Genomic DNA, 19,544 nt, shown 5'->3' on the forward strand with positions numbered 1-19,544 from the left:
GATTGGTCGAAACCCCATAACAGTAGTGATCACTACTCAAAAGCAAAGTGACTCACGGGACAACCTGATCACACGTCATATTAAATCAATCTGCAAAAGGAGTCTGCAATTTCAACTCTGCCTGTTGACACTGTGGCAAAAAACTTTAGTTCCTGTCTTAGGCTGGTCTTTAGAGTCAGGCAATAACAATTAACAGAGATAGATGTGAGAGCAGCATGAGGAGCTTCTTCAGGATCCTGTCCTGCATTCCAGGTAACAGCAGCAGAGTTAGTGAGTGCATATCTAAGTTACTGACTGCTACGAAATAAACTAAATCATAAGCTGTAGTGATAATAGCAACAACGCTAAAAGTTGGGACATTTGTCTCTTTATGGTTTAAAGATGTGTCAACTGCAACAACTGAAGAAGAAGGAGAGCTGAATGAGGACAGAAATGTCAACATAAAAATTCATAATGAAGTCCCGGTAACCTTGTCTAATGTCCCTTCCCTTGACCATGAACTGAAATGTTCCTCAAGGAGGGAGGCTTACAAAAATCCTTAGCTGTGGAAGCATTATCAACTGTGAAATCGAAGGCACTATCTTTTCAATTAAATAATAAATCATCTTTAAATCAATATTTTGTGTTAGTTTGTTTGTGTCTATGGTTGGTAGCTACATAATGAGCTCTTCGGGTTGAGATAAGACCCCTAACCTTTGTGTCAAGTCTTGCTCACACTGTCAGAATTCAAATTAGCATAACCACCTTTTCACTATACATGATTACTAAAAGAACAGCTACTCTTCCCTGGGATCTATGTAAAAGTACATAAACAAATCATTTAAGATCTGTAACATCAGACATGAATAAATAAATTTGCAATTAACACAAATATTGAAATATATAGGAAACAAGGGGCCGAGTGGCAAAGTCACAGAGGCTTCAGTCCTCAAGCAGGCAGGCTGGGTTTGATTGTAATGTGTGGTTTCTTTCCTGCATGCTCTCCTAGTTTCCTTCTCTGTCCACTTTCATAGCCTCTCCAAATAAAGGCATACAGTCTGAAAGTATCACTTAAAGAAAAGACATAAAGGAAACAGAAATATGGAAAAACAGACAGAAATATAGTGCATACAATGCAGAAACTAAATAACATTGAGGCTGCCAGAAGATGGTATATGCACCATTTGTACAAGCCTCTCTGCCATTGATTAGAGTTTTAATAAATCTGGGTCTTTTTAATCTAAATAGATTAACTCTAGGTGAAATAATTGAGACACTGACCTGTAGATAAGGTGATGGAGCTGAGTTTGACTTTGTACAGATTGCTGCGCACTCTCCACTGTTGAACCATCGGGTAGCCCACTGCTTCACTGAATTGTGCATCCCCTGAGAAAGACAGATAATACAAGGTAAAAGATAAAGATGAGTTCAAATTAAAGATAAGAGGAGAGACAAAAGGAAGAAAACAAACATCACAATTTAAAACAAATTACAAAACTCATATTCATAAAGAGCGGCTGAAATTCAAAACTAATGAATTCATAAATAAAATCCATCATTTCATTCCAGCAGTTTATTGCAGATTTACTTTTATTGGTTTTTGGCCTTAACATCGTTTATTATCAGAGACCATATCCCAGCTGGTGCCCGATCAATGGCAGATATATAGTGCAACTTGAACTCCAATTGGATTGCTGACATTAGAAGAGGGAGCAATCTCGCCTTCCTCTGCAATTCAATTACCAAACTTTCACACCAGTTTAGAACTAAAGCTGCAGAAGTGAAAAGCAAAGGGGAAAAAAGTGCTTACAGGAACCTTGATCCTGTGCCTTTGTGGAGTGTTTTACACCTGAGACGTTCATGTGCAGAGAAAAAGGGCAATTTATTCTGAGTGTGTGTGTGTGTGTGTGTGTGTGTGTGTGTGTGTGTGTGTGTGTCTGTGTCTGTGTGTGTCTGTGTCTGTGTGTGTCTGTGTGTGTGTCTGTGTGTGGCCAATTCAGGTGAAAGCAGAGCCCAAGTAGAAATCTCCGGGGGTCAATGTGGACTGAATGCCAATTTAGCTAATGGAGGGATTAGGGAGCAGAGGTGGAGGTGCAGGTTTTTAAGCCAAATGTCTAAGTGACTCGGTTCCCCCCTCAAGATGAAAAGACACAGTGCAGAAAAAAAAGGATAAAAGGATGAAATGGGAGGTTGAGTGTTTGAATTTACAAGGTCCAGTGCTTGTGTAAGCGTGTGGGCATGTTTATGCATAAAACTCTGACTTAATGACGACATTTCAAGACGGGTTTGGGATATGACAGCACAGTAGCACAAAGACACACTCGAGTCCTAGTACACTTCTATTTGGCGAGGTCAAATGCTGCAATAAAAGATGATCTGATTGCATTTTATCTTTCCCAATAAGTCAACTTCTCTGTTGATCACAAATGAGTTCAAGTCCGATCCCAGTGTGATAAAAATAAATGAAGTTAAGGTGTTAACTTAGATTCAGGAGCAGGACCACGCCTAAACCACACCCTCAATCACCTGACAAGCCTTCTTAAACGTAGCCAGCCTACTCCAACTGCTTGTCCGTGATTCTTCAACCCACCCTCCCTCACCTTACTCTACTGCACTTAACCTATTTCCTTGTCCTCTCCAACTCAACTCGTGCTCGCTCCTTCTATGCCCTGTCTACTTCCAGGTACAACCTGGGTCAAGATCAGCTCCGGCAGGATAACGCTGAGACGGAACTCCCATCCTGAGTCTCCTTCTGCTGGGCACACCACGCACAACTAATTCATTAAATGTTCAACTTATATCCTTGTGTGGCGTGGTCCTTGCTAGTGAACATCTTATTAAACTGCTGTGCGGCTGGAGTGATACCCATGTGTGGCTACTGCTACACCTTGAAACTGTATCTTTGATGTTCTTGTCTTTATCTAACTGTTGGATTTTTTCTTTGTAACTTACAGCATATTTTCTGAAATTTGCAAACTCTGCCAAACATTTTTTTTTTTGCTACAAGCACCTCACAGCTGTATTTTTCTGTCACAATAGTGTGGTTTATATTTGCTGAATTATTCCTCTGTGGCTCATGACCAATTGTTACTGCTTGACGTAATACCGTATTGACCCAAATATAGGACATTTTTGTTTTCTCCCTGAAATACAGCTGAGAAAAGTAGGTCCTTTTTATGTTTGGGGTTTAGTAACTAAATGCAAACACGGTGCAGGGCAACAGCGAGTGTTCCCTTCATGACTGAGACCAGACGTCACTCACTGTTACAGTCCCAGGAGAATGAAAGATGGAGTCATGGTGACCAGAGCAAAGTAGCACAACAGGACAAGTTCCCTAACAACTGAGCCTGAGTTATGAGGCCTTTTTTTAAGAAAAAGCACTGCAGCAGAGATGATAAACAACCGTCAAACAGCCGAGGAAAACAGTGCCATGGAGTGTATTGTTCCAAGAAGATGAGCGGATCAAGACTGTCTTTAACTGTGTACTTGACTGAAAACAGATCAAAGGTAGTTTCATTGCCAGACCTGTCATGCATCTGTTAGACTGGAAGTTAATTTCTTTATTATGATGTTTAGATGCCAATTCTTGGGTGCTTAATTTACATACATGATCTTTTTTTAAATTGTGTTTGACTTTGACAAACTTGTAAAGATTATTTTATATACAAGGTGTTAAAAAAACATCTAACCTTGTTTTTATTGAACATGTCGATTTAATTATGATGTTCATTTAAAATTATTTTCTTTAGAAAAAACATATTTGGTCTTCAAAATTTTTTTTTTCCTTAAAATTGGTCTTGAAAAGGGGAAAGGTCATCTTATAATCAGGGTTTTCTTATATTCATATCAATACTGTAATACTTCCATGGTGGCAGAAAGGTTAAACTTGCTCTGTAGGCTACTGATTTGGAAGAAAAATTTGATTTCTGATAAACAAGTCTTTCAAATGTAGTAAATGATGGTATATGACTGGGGCCTAGACTGGCACCTTTCTCAATATTGGTGCCAATATAAATAACAACAGAGATATCGATATCTACATTGATACCAGTATCAGTTTTCCTAATATGTTTCAAGATAATGGGATAAAATCACACATCAGATTGGTCCTTATGGATCAATGAGGTCCTTAAAAAGAGCCATTGCTGGAGTCATCCACTGAAATAGCTTGTTAATCATAGGTGTTTTTTTCCTTCTTTAAAAAGTAATCACTGTAGCCTGTTCTAAACCAATTTCAAGAGATAGAAGAGGGGCAACTAAAAAACAAAGAAGTGAATGAAAAATGTATGTGTTGGTAACACCGCCAACGAAAAAGGCTAAATCCTCAAAATCAGAAAACCTCACCTGTCAGAAGCTGTAGGTTGGGCAAAGGCTCAGACAGCACTCCTCGACACTGTTCTTCCACTGGTAAAGGAATGACCATGAGACCATCTGCAAGCTGAGGAAAGTCCTTTATGAAGTTGTTGTCCCTAAGAAAGAAGGAAAGAAAGAAAGAAAAGAAAGAAAAAAACATGTATGAGATTTTCCAGCAACTCTTCACAACGAAAAAGTTGAAAACCACAGTGACCACCTTTCCTTCATCTAAAGGTTGTGTTTAACAGTCAGGGGTGCAGCTGCAAACTCCATGAAAACAACCCAACAACACTCCTGATAAACATCTACAATCATGACATGTTCCAGTGCTCCATCCAGCCGCTGCTCTCCTGAATCATTCAGAGATGGGGATTTGGAGGTTTCACTGCTTTTCTGTCTCCAGTTTTTCAATAATGATGTTTCCTAGGCTTACTTTCCTCCTGTCCTTCACAGGTTATAGTGGCGACGCTGGTGGTCTCGCTGGTTGCTTTAAAACACTGAAAAACAAATCAAATCAGCAGCTGCTGATAGAGCAATGTACCTTCCATCAGTGCATAACAAAGTGACTTGCTGTGTTGCCTACTGTTTTTGAAGTCTTAGAAAACTAAGAAAAAGTCAAGAAGAATTCCAATGCTCTCTCTTTCGAACAGTTAAAACACCTTTATTTTCTTGGCATGGTCATGTTGAACCTAAAAACACACTTCTACGTGTTTGGAATCAAGCCTTCATCAGGAAGTCAAACAGCCCTTTTAAAATGGGTTTCCACCAATAAGACGGTTCCACTTGGTCATAGAGTTGTGGCCTGGAAAGAAATTAAAACATCCAGCAGTTAGCAACATTCAGGTCACAGAGACATAATAGGCATATATAAAATGCCTCAGTGTCACCATCTGCTGGATGTTTTCATTTCTAAACACCACAACCAGACCACAACCCAATGCCCAAGTGGAACTTGGAACACCTATCAAACTTACACCTTTTTTGAGTGATTCTACAAACATATGAACTCTTTTGGCTTCATTTTTTAACCGCAAGTCAATTTTTCCAAAGCTAACTATGGTATTGGATCAATGCATATACTGTCATACTCCCAGATAGAAGTGCTGTTACAGGTACAGATATTGATACAGATATCAATATTGTTAAAATTCAAACTCCACTACTATTTCAATAGATGATGTAGAAAAATCAAGGGTGCAGCAACAGACTCGATAACACGATACGCGATAACAACTTCCAGTAAACTGGCATGGAGTGGTATATGTCTCAATAGAAATACTGATATCGATACAGATATCAATGTATATACTGATATTGCTCAAATGCTATCTTTAATATATAACAAGATCATGTTAAACAGTCAGGGGTGCAGCTACAGACCCTATTAAAACAACCCCACAACAACTCCCAATATACTTGCATAGACTGGTAAACTCCCCAAAAGAATAACTAATATCGATACAGTTACCGATACAGACACTTATGTTGCTTTAAATACCGACTTTAATACTATATAAAAAGTAGTGTTAAATAGTCAGGGGTGCAGTTACAGACTCATTTAACATAACTCAACAACAAATCCCAATAAACTGGCATACACTTGCGTATATACCCCTTGATAGAATTACTGATATCGATAATGATACCGATATCCCTCATATGCAACATTTACTATATCACAAATTCATGTTAAACAGGGTTGAGGCTACAGACTCCTTTGGCATAACCCCAAAACAGCTCCCAATAAACTAGCATAGACGTAAGTATATACCCATCAATAGAATTACTGATATTGAAACAGATACCCCTATCGCTCAAATGTGACATTTACTATATCAAAAGGTCATATTAAACAGGGGTGAGGCTACAGACTTAAGAAAAAACCCCAACATAGCTCATATTACACTGGGATAATCCAGCTTACTCCCTGATGGAGGTACCGATATATACAGATACAGGTATCGATACAGATACCAATATCACTTTATATGCATTATCTGTATCCTTTCTGAAAAAAACCTTCTTGTGTTTTTCTAGTTCTGGTGTACTTTCCCATGTTGGAATAGGCAGGTCTTTACTTTCCAATATTGGTATTGGTATCTGTACAACTTTGCAGTAGGCAGACTTGGCTCAAAGAGCTTCGTCAAAACATGGCTATAGTATGTTTGGATACTTTTTCATACTTTTGTTCTGGTACTTCGTCATTAGTGACAGCGGGAAAGAGAGAACATTGGTTTCAGGGCTGAAACATGTTGGTTAACATGTCTGATGCTGTATTGCCTAATGAATAATACAACTTTACCTCCCAGTTGAAGGTCAGAACAGAGGGGAGCAGCCAAATACAAGACGGGACTCCCTGAATCTTTATCTGTCTGTCTACTGGAGAAGTACAACACAGAAGAGCAATAAGACAGGAAGAGTAAGTTTTGGGAGGGAATCAAAGACGGAGACCCACATTTTGTGTAATAGTAAAGTTGCACACAGAGCTGTTGTCTTTGCATAGAATATTTGCTCTACAAACCAATTCCGCTCTGTTTTTTCATCTATTTCTGGCTCTCTGTTATATCAGAGTGGACAAATCACTTGGAAAATAAACAGCAACGGTCCTCCTACAAGTAGTATTTTAAGCTCCATTTTCATTTCGAAGATAGGCCGTCCTGTTGAACCAAATCCAGTTCATTTCCTGTCCAAAAGATGAGCTGTCTCGCTGCATCCCGAGAGCATGGCAAGCAGCAGCGATTCCCATAATCCACTTTTATGGGACCAAGTCTCAAAGCGCAGACCTTGTGCTGTAGAGACTCAGGAGAGAGTGGGGGTGGGTGGCTTGTTGATATCAATTTTTCATCCAGTTCCTCTCTCTCTCTCTCTCTCTCTCTCTCTCTCTCTTTCTCTCATTCTTTTTCCATCTCTCCCTTCGCTTCCGCTAACCACAAAGCCTGTTAGAAGCAATCACTGCGTTAGTGTTACAATGGACGTCTGGAAGGATTGACTCAAGGGCAGAGGATGAGAGGAGAAAGAGAGTAAGAGAGAGAAGGTGCTGTAAAAAAGATTACCGTGGCTTATGCTCACAGAAAACATATTGATTGCTAAATTAAATCAGCCAGCCTCACGCTGAGATCGAGAGAACCTTTGGAGGCGTGTGGACGATATGTAGCTTTATGGATTTTCAACCCCAGATGTGGACTGCCCTTGACACACTGCAATGAGTTATTTTTCTTTAACCACTTTCCTCACAACATCCATTGATATTCTTGGTTTGAAAAACATACAATGTACGAGGTAAATGTCTTCATAGTTTACCGCAGGGTGGCTCAAAAACACAACTGACTCTATTTGGAGGATATAAAAAAAAGTGTAAAGATTAGTGCCTGAGGTCTTCACGGTATCTGAGCACATATAAAATCATTAAATGTTCTTAACCTTCTTCATCATCTTCCCCTCTCTTTACCCCTGAGGGAAACACATCCAAGGCGAGTACAGATTGTTGTGGAATCCGTTGTTCTTCTGCAGAGGTTTGGTGGTGACCAGCAGATTCGGGGCAGATGCCGTCAGTCCTGAAGATTCCTGTTAATGTGGTTTTAGTGAGGCCACAGCTTGTTGGATTGTGTGTCTCTGTGTGTGTGGCAGCACGGAAGCTTGAAGCATCTATTTTGCAGACAGCTCATTAAAGAAGGGACATTTATCTGTACCATTGCAACACAAACATACCAATGTGGTTAAAAAGACAAGCAGTGACTTGTCTTTTCAGACTGATAATTCTGTTCTAACTAGAACGGTAATGGTATAAATTAGAGGCTATGGATAACGTATCTCTCCTTGAAACTGTGTGTACAAATTGAGTCTTGTAAAGACTAAAAAGGACATCAGGCTGAAATGTATTGAATTGAGATATTTAAACAGCTTCATACAGGATTTTATTTGCCAAATCTAACATATTCAAACAGTAAAACTGAAAAGAAAACACGATTAGCTTTTCTGGATTAAACCCTGCTCCTACCAGATATATTCCCCTAATTTCTTCTCTCTATCAAACCTCACACATGCACCCAATCTACAGGCGTACCACACTTAACAACCTCCCCGACACCACACCACATGTGAGCGTAGACTTGCAGGCAAACTTGTGTATATACTCATGTTTCATTCAGCACCCGCGTGTGTTCATTAAGGTTGTCGGACACTAGGCTCCCTCCTGGCCAAACACCACTTCTATCCTACTCGTGGCAAACTCTTTCCATTTGAATGAGAGTCTCCAAAACACAAGCTTTACGAATCATATCTGGTGGGATGAATACAAATATCCAAGACCAGTTCATGCATATATATTAAAGCTCTCAGACTGTCTTTTTTCTCTCATTCGCTGTGTGTCTTCCTGTCTCTTGTGTGAGCTATTCCAATTCAAACACAGTAAAGATACATCCGATTGTTCAAGCATACTGAAACTCAGGTCTCTGATGCAAATAGTTTTGTTTTTCTTTTGTATTTCACAGCCAGGCATCTGTGTCAGTATTTCTTCTTCAGATTTTAACAACCGTTCACTGTTTGTTTGTCTTGTCTCCAGCGGTAACCTCTTCTTTTATGCTTTCTGCATTCCTTATTCCTTCCATCTCCTCTCCGCCAGCCCCCAGCTACACCTGCTCTCTCTTCCTAAATCATATGCTGCCTGGTGATAGGTGTAGATAAGAGCTATCTACAAGTCAATTTAGATAAATATTTCCTTCCTGTGTGTTCACTGTATCTCTGTCTATCCGGGTATGTAACAGGCACAAGGTCCTATGAGTCACTTAGCCTCAAATGCCTGTCTGTGCTTGTACGATTGTGTGTAAGAACAGGTGTCCGCATATGTCTGAGTGAGTATCTGAGTTTGTGACTGTGTAACTGATATTGAGTGGTACTTATCTAAACAGTGGTTCGGATAATTGGCTCTTGTGCTGTATCGTCTGTGTGGAAACCTCATCCTCGCATCGCAGCACCGATAAGACACATTAAGCCAACCTATCTTTAACTACACTGACTCATCTATACAATAGTACAGGCTAATCGTGCTTGTCAGCAGCAGCCTGTATTTGATAATCTCATTGCCATTGGAATCTATTGTTTTATTGTCCATGTCGTGTTGATTCAGCTGTATGACTTATCCTTAAAATTAAAGTAAACACGCCTTCCAGATACCAGTATTTTCAACAGTTTTCTTTTCAAGAAACACTTTTGAAACCGAAGTAACTAAAGTTTTATGCAGACGATGCAATGATCTTTCAGACCCTCATTAACTCTGCAAGTTTAAAATTGCACTCAGAAAATCCAGTTTCATATTTGAAAATATAACAGGAAAGCCATCCAAGTTGTATCTGTGCCTCTAGTTTCCACAGATGAATGAACCTCCTGTGTCGAATAACTCTGAAATGGAAATTGTAAGCTACGCAGGCCACTCTTTAAACTCATTTAGAAGTTGCCTCTGTGGACCGATGCAAGCTCAAACAAAGACTCTGAAATTCCCTGAAGTAATGTGTATTAAAAATACATACAGGTCATTAATGCTAAGCTTACAAAGGCTATTTTCCGATTATTAGACACTCTGCTAATTGGTCTCATAATACCACCTTGGGTCAGAGCTGAACAAGGAAGTAGCTCTTCAAAAATAATGCAGACTTACAGAAAATAGTAAGGGTAAAAAATGAAATGTCCATCTTCATTTGAAAATTAATAATATAGACAACTACATTGAACTTAATATGCCATCAATACCTCAAGAAACATGCTGTACTGTGTACTATGTTTTGATAAGTCCCCATTTCAGCATTTTTCCTCAGCAGTTAAAATAAACTCATCACACAATCCCTTTTTTACATCATTCACTTGCAAAATGGAAGCTTTCTGGTTACATTTAAGCAGCCACAAAACTATAATAGGTTTGAAAAAATAAAAGTTTGGGTTCAAATCCATAATGAGTATGGGCTGTCGAATGATACATTTTTTAAATTGCTAAATTTCAATAGCTGATGGCAATAAATCACATTTTTGATCGCATTTAAAATTCCACTACTTTACATTTTGTAAACTGATTTAAGTCCATGTTACCAATGTTAAGTACGTCTGACCAGTGTCTTGAGTTGGGAATCAAATGAATGCAGTAAGTTGCCAACCATTGACAAGCACTGTGTTTAACAGATATCAGTCTGGAAGCAGGAAGACACTGCGGTGGCTTTGCTATGTGTGTGCTAAAAGGGACACAATTGGATGGGATAAAAATAAAAAGAAGGAATATGTTATTTTCTGACCTTAATCGTGTTATAATTGAAGCTGTAATGGTGACAGCTCTGATACGAATTCATGTAGGGTGCTCACTTAGGGATGTTATCTAACCAAAGCATTTCATGTAACAAATTTAGGTACTCAAACAGGTCACATTTCTTATACAGGTTAATGTTAGCTTCTTTTTTCCCCAAAGAAACCTCCATCTGCATAAAGTTCTGTGATTTACATATTCATTGCTCTGGTCTATATTCCAAGTCAACTTCTCTGCTCTTTATACTATGACATCTTATTTCACTTGCGAACGAAAATATAAGCAATATGATCAAATTTTGATATATTGGAATAATAATAGAAAAACTATTTTGTTCGAGTAGAGGTTTGTCAACTTTAGTCAAAAGTATGATTGAGGTCACTGAACGAATGATAATGTTCAATATGTAGAAAGAAGATCAATATTTGTTATTGTTTACCCTTGCAAATCTAACTTGGTAATCTGTTTTTCTCCATCCAAACATCACTGTTTGACTTCTTCATCAACATGCTCCATTAGTACGGTCTACTCGAATAGCCAGCAATAATGTGCACCCGGCCACATCCTGATGACAACTGACACAACTCTGTTGGAGAGCAGAAGTTATGATACAGCAAATGTGTGTGAAATTGAAGAGTCTGCACTTTCTGTAATGATGAGTAAATAACTGAGTGAATGGAGAGGAGAGAGGAGTAGAAACGGTTACAGTCTTCACCACTAGAGGCTGCTCTTTCTCTGTGCCAAAGGAAAAGCTAATGGAAACAGGATTAGTCAAGGGGCATCAGTGTTTCTGTGTGTTTATGTTACTGCCCTTTATGCATAGACTGCAGAGTTCTCTTGTTTTTGCTCTGTCAGACTCAAAGGAAAAAACAAACACTTTTTTTTTGGCATGTGGGACTGCACACTGTGTATTAAGTACAGTTTGTGGGATGGTCCAGAGCATAAACAGAAACTGTTAGATCATTAACTGCAAAAAAGTGTTGATCCCTCAGCAATTATGTTCAGTAACTAAAAAAAGTAGATGCAGATTTATGTAATTATATGTGTGTGTGTGTATGTGTGTGGTTGTATGTGTGTGGGTATGGAACAGGTTTGCAGGATGTAAGGTATACAGTTTGGCGCAGAGAATGAGTTCACACTGTTATAAGAATTCCAGTTATAGCTGAGGTAGAGAGATTTCGCCCCCACTGGGGAGTCCAAACCAGGGAAGGGTTAAAGTGTCAGGTAATTGTAGAGCAATGACCAATCCACCACAGAGAAGGGAGGGACGGTGATGCAGAGGCTGAGTGTGAGACTGTGGTGATGAATCATGATCTGCCGATACAAGGCTGGTTAGCCCTCGGTAGCCTTGTAGGCTAACAACAGGGTTTGGAAGTGGGTGAGTGGCCACTGGGTGCCAGTGCAGTGCACAAAGGAAGGGGGGTAATCGAGGCTAGGACCAGAGGGGCTTCAGCACTCTGGGTGAGCTGGAAGGGTGTCAGAGAGGATGCATGAGGGGCAGGAGAGAGAGGGAAAGTACCTTCAAATGAATTATAGAGGGCAATAAAGTCATTTTGGATTGCACAAGAGAAATATTTTTCTTGGGGGTGTAAAAAAAAAATCACCTTGGAGATGTCCAGTGGCTGTATTCACAGAGTTTCCTAGAAAATAGATTTAATCCTTGTGATGGAATTTCTATGAAAATTCTTAGAATCATAAGGTTTTCTTAGAAGTTTCCCTAAAAGTTAAGAGTAGATCTTTGTAAAGCTAAAAAAGTTTTTCAATAAGCATCTTAGCTCTTCAGAGAGCTCCTACAGTGAACAACAGTTAGGAGCAGTGAGGGGGACTTTTAAGAGGCTTAAGAGTTCCTCAGGCTGAGGAGAAAACAGTGGAAAGATGGCAAGAGACATTTTTTTTAAATGTGTTTCTATTTTTGTGGATCAACCAATCACAGCTTTTGAGATAATGCATCATACCAAGGGTCAACTACGCCTCTTCACTAAGTTAAAAGTTTCTGTCCTCTCCTTGCTCAGAGTTGCTCAGAGTTGCTCAGACAACGTTCCCAAATCAATCCAAGGCTTGGAGTTCTTACTTCAAGTTTTTCAGCTAAGTTCAGCGCTCTCAGAGTGTTTGGGAATTTGGGCACAGATCTGGTTTGTGCTTTGTATGTGTGACTGAAAACAAAATGAAACAAGAAAGTGCAATCTTAAATGCAACATAAGAGATAATGTATTGTGAATGGCGGTTATGCAAATTAGAATCCTGTCATGGTGAGCAGGACCTCAATGTAAAGCTGAAACTAAACTCCTTTCTGTACATTGATTTCATATGATGCATGGTCAGGTTGTCCCTGATGTCACTTTAGCTACTGAAGATGAATCACCATTGGTGAGGAGTGTTAACCAGTCAGAATCAAGAATTTAACACAGCTGGGTAATGCAAATCTTCTAATATCATCCAATGTGTTATAAAACACTCCTCTACAGTGGGTTTTTGAAGTATATGATATCACAGAAGTAATTGGACAATAGCAGTCATGCTTATGTTGTTGGCATTCATCAGTACATAAGCAATACCGACGCAATTTTCTCCTTCGCAGTACAAAGCAAACTAAGAGATGCCCAACAGAAAATTTGACATCCAGCATGACACAGCATGTTTGTTATTTCTATGGCTGCCACGCTGTTTGGATTCCTCCCTAACTGGGATAATTACCAAGCATTAGAAAGAAAAACGCACAACAAAAGATAGCTCGGACAAAAGCAAAGAGGCTCTGTTCAAAACAGTCGTCTCCAGCAATAAGTATAAATGTTATGCTTGTACAAACCAGAGTGTAGAATGTTCACATCTAATTACAATGTTGATGTTATTTAGTGTCATGGAAAGGCCAGCTGGCAGTGTGAAAAAACACATGAGGGGAAATAATGCCATATATCTCAATTTGGCTGAAATGTTACAACCAGCTGCTTTTCTACACAGTCAAATTATGTGAACAGTGTGCTTACACACAAATACAATCTCTTACTGTCTGTACCTGTGATGATATTTACCCACACAGACTGTTTGGTACAATGTCAGCAGTTGTTTGGATTTCTGTCACTTAGATTTCCAAAAACCAGAACACTAAAGTGGTAAATTGAATTTCCTGTGTGTTTGCTATACAGAAAATAATCCCTGTAACATGGAATAAAAAGAAAAATGAGCGTCACATCAATCGAAAGAGATGGAACAAATGATTTATTTGTGGATAACTTTGGAGGAAGTATTCCAAAAGTAGTCCCTTAGAGAAAATTGACACCCAAGAAAGAGGCAGGAAATGTCAGTTATCAGACAGTTCCATTCACTGAAATGAATGTAACTAAATTTTACCTCTATAATAAATAATCTCTGAATTGAACATTTAATATGTTCTTTCACATAATCAATCAATCCAACTGACTCTCTTTTTGCAGTTTCCCAGCAGATACTTTGAAAGTGTTGCCACACTTGCCCTTGAGAGCCATCCACCAATTTGTTGGACTGCATAATCAAAGATTTATGAGAGCTGGGGTGTGTAGCTGATCCAATTGCACGTAATATGCTTAATAGCTGTAATATCTGTTATTTGAATAAACGCTTGGTGCGAGTCGGGGCCCGTCGGATGAGTCATAACAAAGATAAAGCATCCAGTGTCACTCGGGGCACAGGCCCCAGATGATGGATTAAAGAGTTATTAAAGGACAGCATCCGAAAAACAGGCTAATTCGAGGCGTAATAAAACAATCAGAGATGTTTACCTTGAGACAATCTCTTATTAAAGCTGCAGCCACAGCTCTGTTGATGAATGAGTCCACTGAGAGGAGGAGATCTGGTGACTTTTCACGGCCAATATTGATTTGGCTTGGGAGGTGATGCTGTCAATGGAACAGCGTTAGATGGAGAGTACTCTGTGGAGTTTCTGTTTGTGTACATTAGCAATCTTTTGCCTTTGCATGAGGGTATGTGCTAGTGACGCACACTGAATGATGACAGTGTGGTTTCAGAATGGCATTGACCTTAATTGCTGACAAAAATGTATTCTTGGAGGGACAGGACTTCCTGTGTGTCCACAATTACTGTCATATGCTTTTTAAATTGGCTCATTTACTGCTAAACCAAGATTACAACCAGTGCAAATTCAGTAAGCAATGTAGACCAGCCACTATTTAACCAATCTAACCAAGTTATTTAACACAATTCCAGTTCATCCACTACTAAACACTCATAATAACAGCTACTTCTGACACATTTAATGAACGTATCACATGTGAACAATGCAATGGTAGAAACATAGCTAGCACACCAATGTGTCTAGATTAGCCAAAGCAGCTAGTGTTAGGAAGGTGGGATTGTTAACATTAAAACATGACACAACAAATCAGACATAGACTTAACTTAAAAACAGGATACACAGGAACCACACAATTTCCAGGTCAGTTCTCTGTGGCTTATGACTTTGCTAAATGCTCTTTGTGCCTAGATAGAATAGAAACTTCATCACCACTCTAAAAATACAGCTTATTATAGTTTAATTTACACTTCTTACAAACCTTATGTGGCAAAGCATCTGTTAGGTCAGTTTTCTATAACTAAAATTGCTGCTATCATGCTTAAGGTGCATAGATAAGCTAGCTACAGAAGCTAGCATTAGTTAGCTGTCGGATTTTCTGATAAAGGTAGGACTTTAAACATTAAAACATGACAGAGCAGATTTAAATCAAACTTAGACAGCCTTAAATGGAGGCTAAATCAATTTTGAAACAATGTAGCAAGTCTTAGGCTACATTAATGCTTGATGCAGTTCAAAAAACACTGAATGTGGGGACAATACAAGGGACAAGTCTAATATCTACTGCTAAAAATGTAGCTAGCATGTTGAAATGCCTCGATACAGAAGCTAGGGTTTTAACAGACTTATGTTCCAACATGTTTTATGTTTTAAACATAAAAACAAGACAGAAAATGTGAAGATGTATGGCAGGGTGACAGGGTGACAATCTTTAGAGTAGATAAAAAATTATAAAGTAGCGGTTTGCAACCAAACCAATCAAAATCAGTGCATTATTAAAGTGCTAGTTTGAGGCATAGCACATTCTACACAAAAACTAATTTAGCCAGAAAGAAAAGTATGTTAATTAGGATTTAAAATATGCCTGAGCACAGAGATAGAGAAGCATCCTGAGTGGGATGATATAAAAAGTGTTACAAGTGTTCCTTGTTGTAGAAATTTGACATTACTCATTGTGTTTGTCACTCTCTCTTCCCTTTCAACACTGGCAGAAAAACCACTCAACCTTAACTTTGATTTCCTGGGGCTGAGCATACTATTGTAATAAAACGTGAGTGTCCATAGACAGTTTTTTATACTTTGATATCTCTGTTGGCCTGCCTTAGGAAATTGTGGAAATGAACTCTGGTGCCCTGGAGCATTACCATAGAGATGAAGCTTAGAAATGCAGAGCGAGAGGGGCATGCAGGCCAGCTAGCTATGAAAGTGATTAGAGCTATTGCTTTTCTACTTTTTATTATTCCACTTGCACTTTCCTAAACCTGTCATTTGTGTCTCTGGCGCCTAACAAACTTCTGTCCACCTCAGTCTCACCCTCTCTCTCCTTGTTTTTCAGTCTATTATTCATTCATGACAGTGTTATAAGGAATCCTGACCGGCAGCAAAAAGTCCCTGACAGACTTTCATGTCACCACCCTGGAATTAGATGAAAACTTCAGGGGATTTGATAGAGGAGACTGGACTACAACAGCAGGTTATCTTTCCTTACTTGGAAAAACCATCAAGAGGCAGAGCAATTCGAAGATCTTCCAGTTTTGAGAAAACGAGACAACTTAACAAGATGTCAAAAAGACACAGAAAACTTTTTTTGTCTGTTTGATTAAAAACAATGGACTGAGCTGCCTAGCTCTTCAAAGTTCAAGCTGGCAGAGGGGTGACTGTGGACTGAGAGACTAACAATTGGCAGGCTTTGCCCAACATAGCAAGCACAAGACTTGTCCTTAAACAGCTCTCACCAAGCATCAGGACTTTCTCCAGTTTCCCCACCAGTCCTAACTGGGAATTAGGTCAGCCGTTATTTACATGTTGAACCATCCTGGACAACACTAAGTTTGCTTGAAAAGTTTGCTCAGTAACAGTGAGACACTGCAGTCCAGCACAAAGCTAAACAAGCTGATTTTGAATTTGAGGTTATCTAAGGCAAGGGTGACATCTGTTTTCCATCAAGGGAGTGGTATGGACAGTTCTGAGCACTCCAAGCACCTAAGAGAGTACAGTGACAATAAACTTGACCTGGCTAAGTACACTGAAAACCACTTTGGAGGGACCAGAAAGTAACAATCACTGGTGTTCAAAAAAAGAAGCCAACACAGACATGCATGAGCCAGGGAGACAGCATTTCAACATTGGTCTTTGTTACTAATTTTTCTGAACAGATTAAGGTTTTTACATCTTAATAATTTAATTTTGAGTTATAACTAGGCATAGATAGTGTCTTAGCTAACTGGGCTCATTGTGGATGTTTGCAAGGCACCATCAACTCAATCTCTTTGCCAGTCTCTAGATGAGCTGGAAGTTAGTAGGAGTAGTAAATCCAACATGGCGACCACCATCTTTGGGCTTTCTCTTCAGGAACCAATGGTTGATGTCAACAAAACTTGGGCATGTTGTACCTTGTTTGCCAGGCAGCTAAGCTATCACCTGAATTCCACCTCTTTGCCAGTCTCTAGACTAGGTGGAAGTTAGTTAAAGTTAGCTTTTCCAACATGGCGACCACCATCAATGGGCATCTTTTTTAGAAACCAATGGGGGAAATTACTGAGACTTTATCCATACATTTCTATTGTCTTTGGGACGATGGCATTTTTACTGTCAATGCATTTTTGTCCTTGGTGTTGGTATTTCAGACCTTGGGAATGAAAATGAGCTGGTTAGTAGGCTGAGTACAGGTTTATGGTGGGTAAAATCTGCTGTAGGAGCAAAGACAAATACGTTGGTTGTAGTTCTTGGGCAATTCACCCTTGTTTCCATTCAGAGTGTCAGTGTCGACTTAGTCCAGATCTCAAAGTACCTGGGATCATACCTCCACAATTAACTAGAAAAGCAAAAACAAAAACCTAAATCCTTTTCAGATACTGAGCTGCCAGCTGTTCGAGTAGGCTGAAGTCCTTGAACATATCTTAGACATTTCTAAGCATAATGCTTTTAATTGCTGTTGTGCATTTGGTCATTTGCTGTGGCAGTGGGTTTAGGGGGGAGCCGACGCCAACAGCATCAACATACCAGTCTAAAAAGGCCAAGGACCTTACAGGGGCCGAGCTGGAGTACCTGGCGGCAATTACAGACAAAAAAACAACAACATGCTTCATCTTGGACAGTGTCCCCCACCCACTCCATGACATGCTGGTCAAGTGCAGAGGTGCATTCAAAGTTAGAGTCAATACTGCCAGATGCACCACGGAAGGCAACAGGAAGTCATTCCTGCCTTAGGCTATCAAAGTTTTTAATTCTTGCTTAGAGTGTCAGACACTTTGGGTCAATAGACAGCAACTTGAACCTCTATCACCCTCATCAGCAGCATTAATTATTCCCTTTTTTTCTGGATGTAGTTCCTTCTTTATGACTTTATCTTATAGTTCTACGTCAGAGTGGGAGCAGTTGCAATGTGACTAAATCTCCCCCCAGGGAACACTAAAGTTATTGCAATTCAGTCAATGCAAGAGACAGTAGACAGGAAACCTTTATGCTAATGTTTGTCATGTGACCGTGTATCTTTGCATATCAGCTCTGTGAATCCTTAAATGAAGCCAACATTCATGGTCTACCAATATCTGGTTCGATTCCTGCCACCATGGCATAAATGATGCACTGAGGATGCTCCAAAAATCTTGTGAAATTTCTGAATTTATATTTGAATAGCAGTAATGGGCCAAGGCATGGAGGCGGCCTTTGTTGTCTTTCATTTTAGAGTGTAATTACTGAGAGATATAGCTGACATGAAGGCGTGATTAAATGTCATTATGTTGTCACAGATATGTCTTACCAAAGCAGAGGTGGGTTTTGTAGTCCAATCTTAAAAGGCTTGCTCTGGTAATTACATCACAGGAGCAGTAATTAACTACTTGCAGCGGTAAGTGGGCGAACGCTCAGTATGGCAAACTTCATATATCCAAATAAAGCTGAAAATAACTTAGAGTACCCGCCTATTTATGAATTGATATTTATGAATTATTTATGAATGATTAATTTAAGGCATAAGGCAACAATCTCTGGAAAGCAGGGGCGAATTGATGGGGTGAGAAGGATGAGGAAGAGGAAGAGTAAAGACAGATAGGAGTCCAGAGGGGATGCAAAATTACAAGTGCTGCCACCCTGCAGTTCACTTCTGCAGCAGTAGTCCATTAATCAATACTAAAAACATCGAGACACTAATTTAGGATTTAACTCAGGTCCACAAATGACTCCATGCAGTTTTTCCTTCGGTTAAAAGTGGAGAAGGGGGGCTGCTGGAGCCATTATGGAGGACCAGCATTGTTATCAACCCCCCTGTGAGGCATCTCCATCACATCCTGAGACCGAGGGTTTAAATCTCTGTGCTGCATATTCTCATTTTTCACCCTCCAGTTGACTATTGATTCACTGGCTGCTGCACATGAAAGTGATTTTATCAGTCTAGCTCGAGTGCGCACCAGCATCACACCAAAACTAATTAAATACACAAAGTCATTGTCGTTGATTCTGGATGCTGCTAAAGCTCAATTTATGTGGAATAGAAATTTGGAACTTCATAAGGTAAAGGTTACAGAGAGTGGCTGGAGAGTCATTTGCACTAAGAGAAAAACATGCACAGGGTAAATTGAGTGTGCCGTCAAATGTTCCGTATAATTGCGAAGAGTCTAAGTGGAAAAATGAAGAGGCTGT

At 39.5% G+C, this 19,544-nt stretch overlaps 1 protein-coding gene across 1 annotated transcript in view; it reads right to left on the reverse strand.

Moving 5' to 3' along the window:
- LOC117830879 (astrotactin-2-like) overlaps positions 1 to 19,544 on the reverse strand; it is a 484,162-nt gene that overhangs the window by 72,807 nt on the left and 391,811 nt on the right. The window contains exons 15-16 of the mRNA XM_034709203.1: positions 4,324 to 4,448; positions 1,261 to 1,365 (exon numbers count right to left, since the gene is read on the reverse strand). Of these exons, the coding sequence (XP_034565094.1) occupies positions 1,261 to 1,365; positions 4,324 to 4,448 (230 nt within the window). The remainder of the gene's footprint in view (positions 1 to 1,260; positions 1,366 to 4,323; positions 4,449 to 19,544) is intronic.

Source organism: Notolabrus celidotus, chromosome 19, assembly GCF_009762535.1.
Source record: "Notolabrus celidotus isolate fNotCel1 chromosome 19, fNotCel1.pri, whole genome shotgun sequence".
NCBI classification, from domain to species: domain Eukaryota; kingdom Metazoa; phylum Chordata; class Actinopteri; order Labriformes; family Labridae; genus Notolabrus; species Notolabrus celidotus.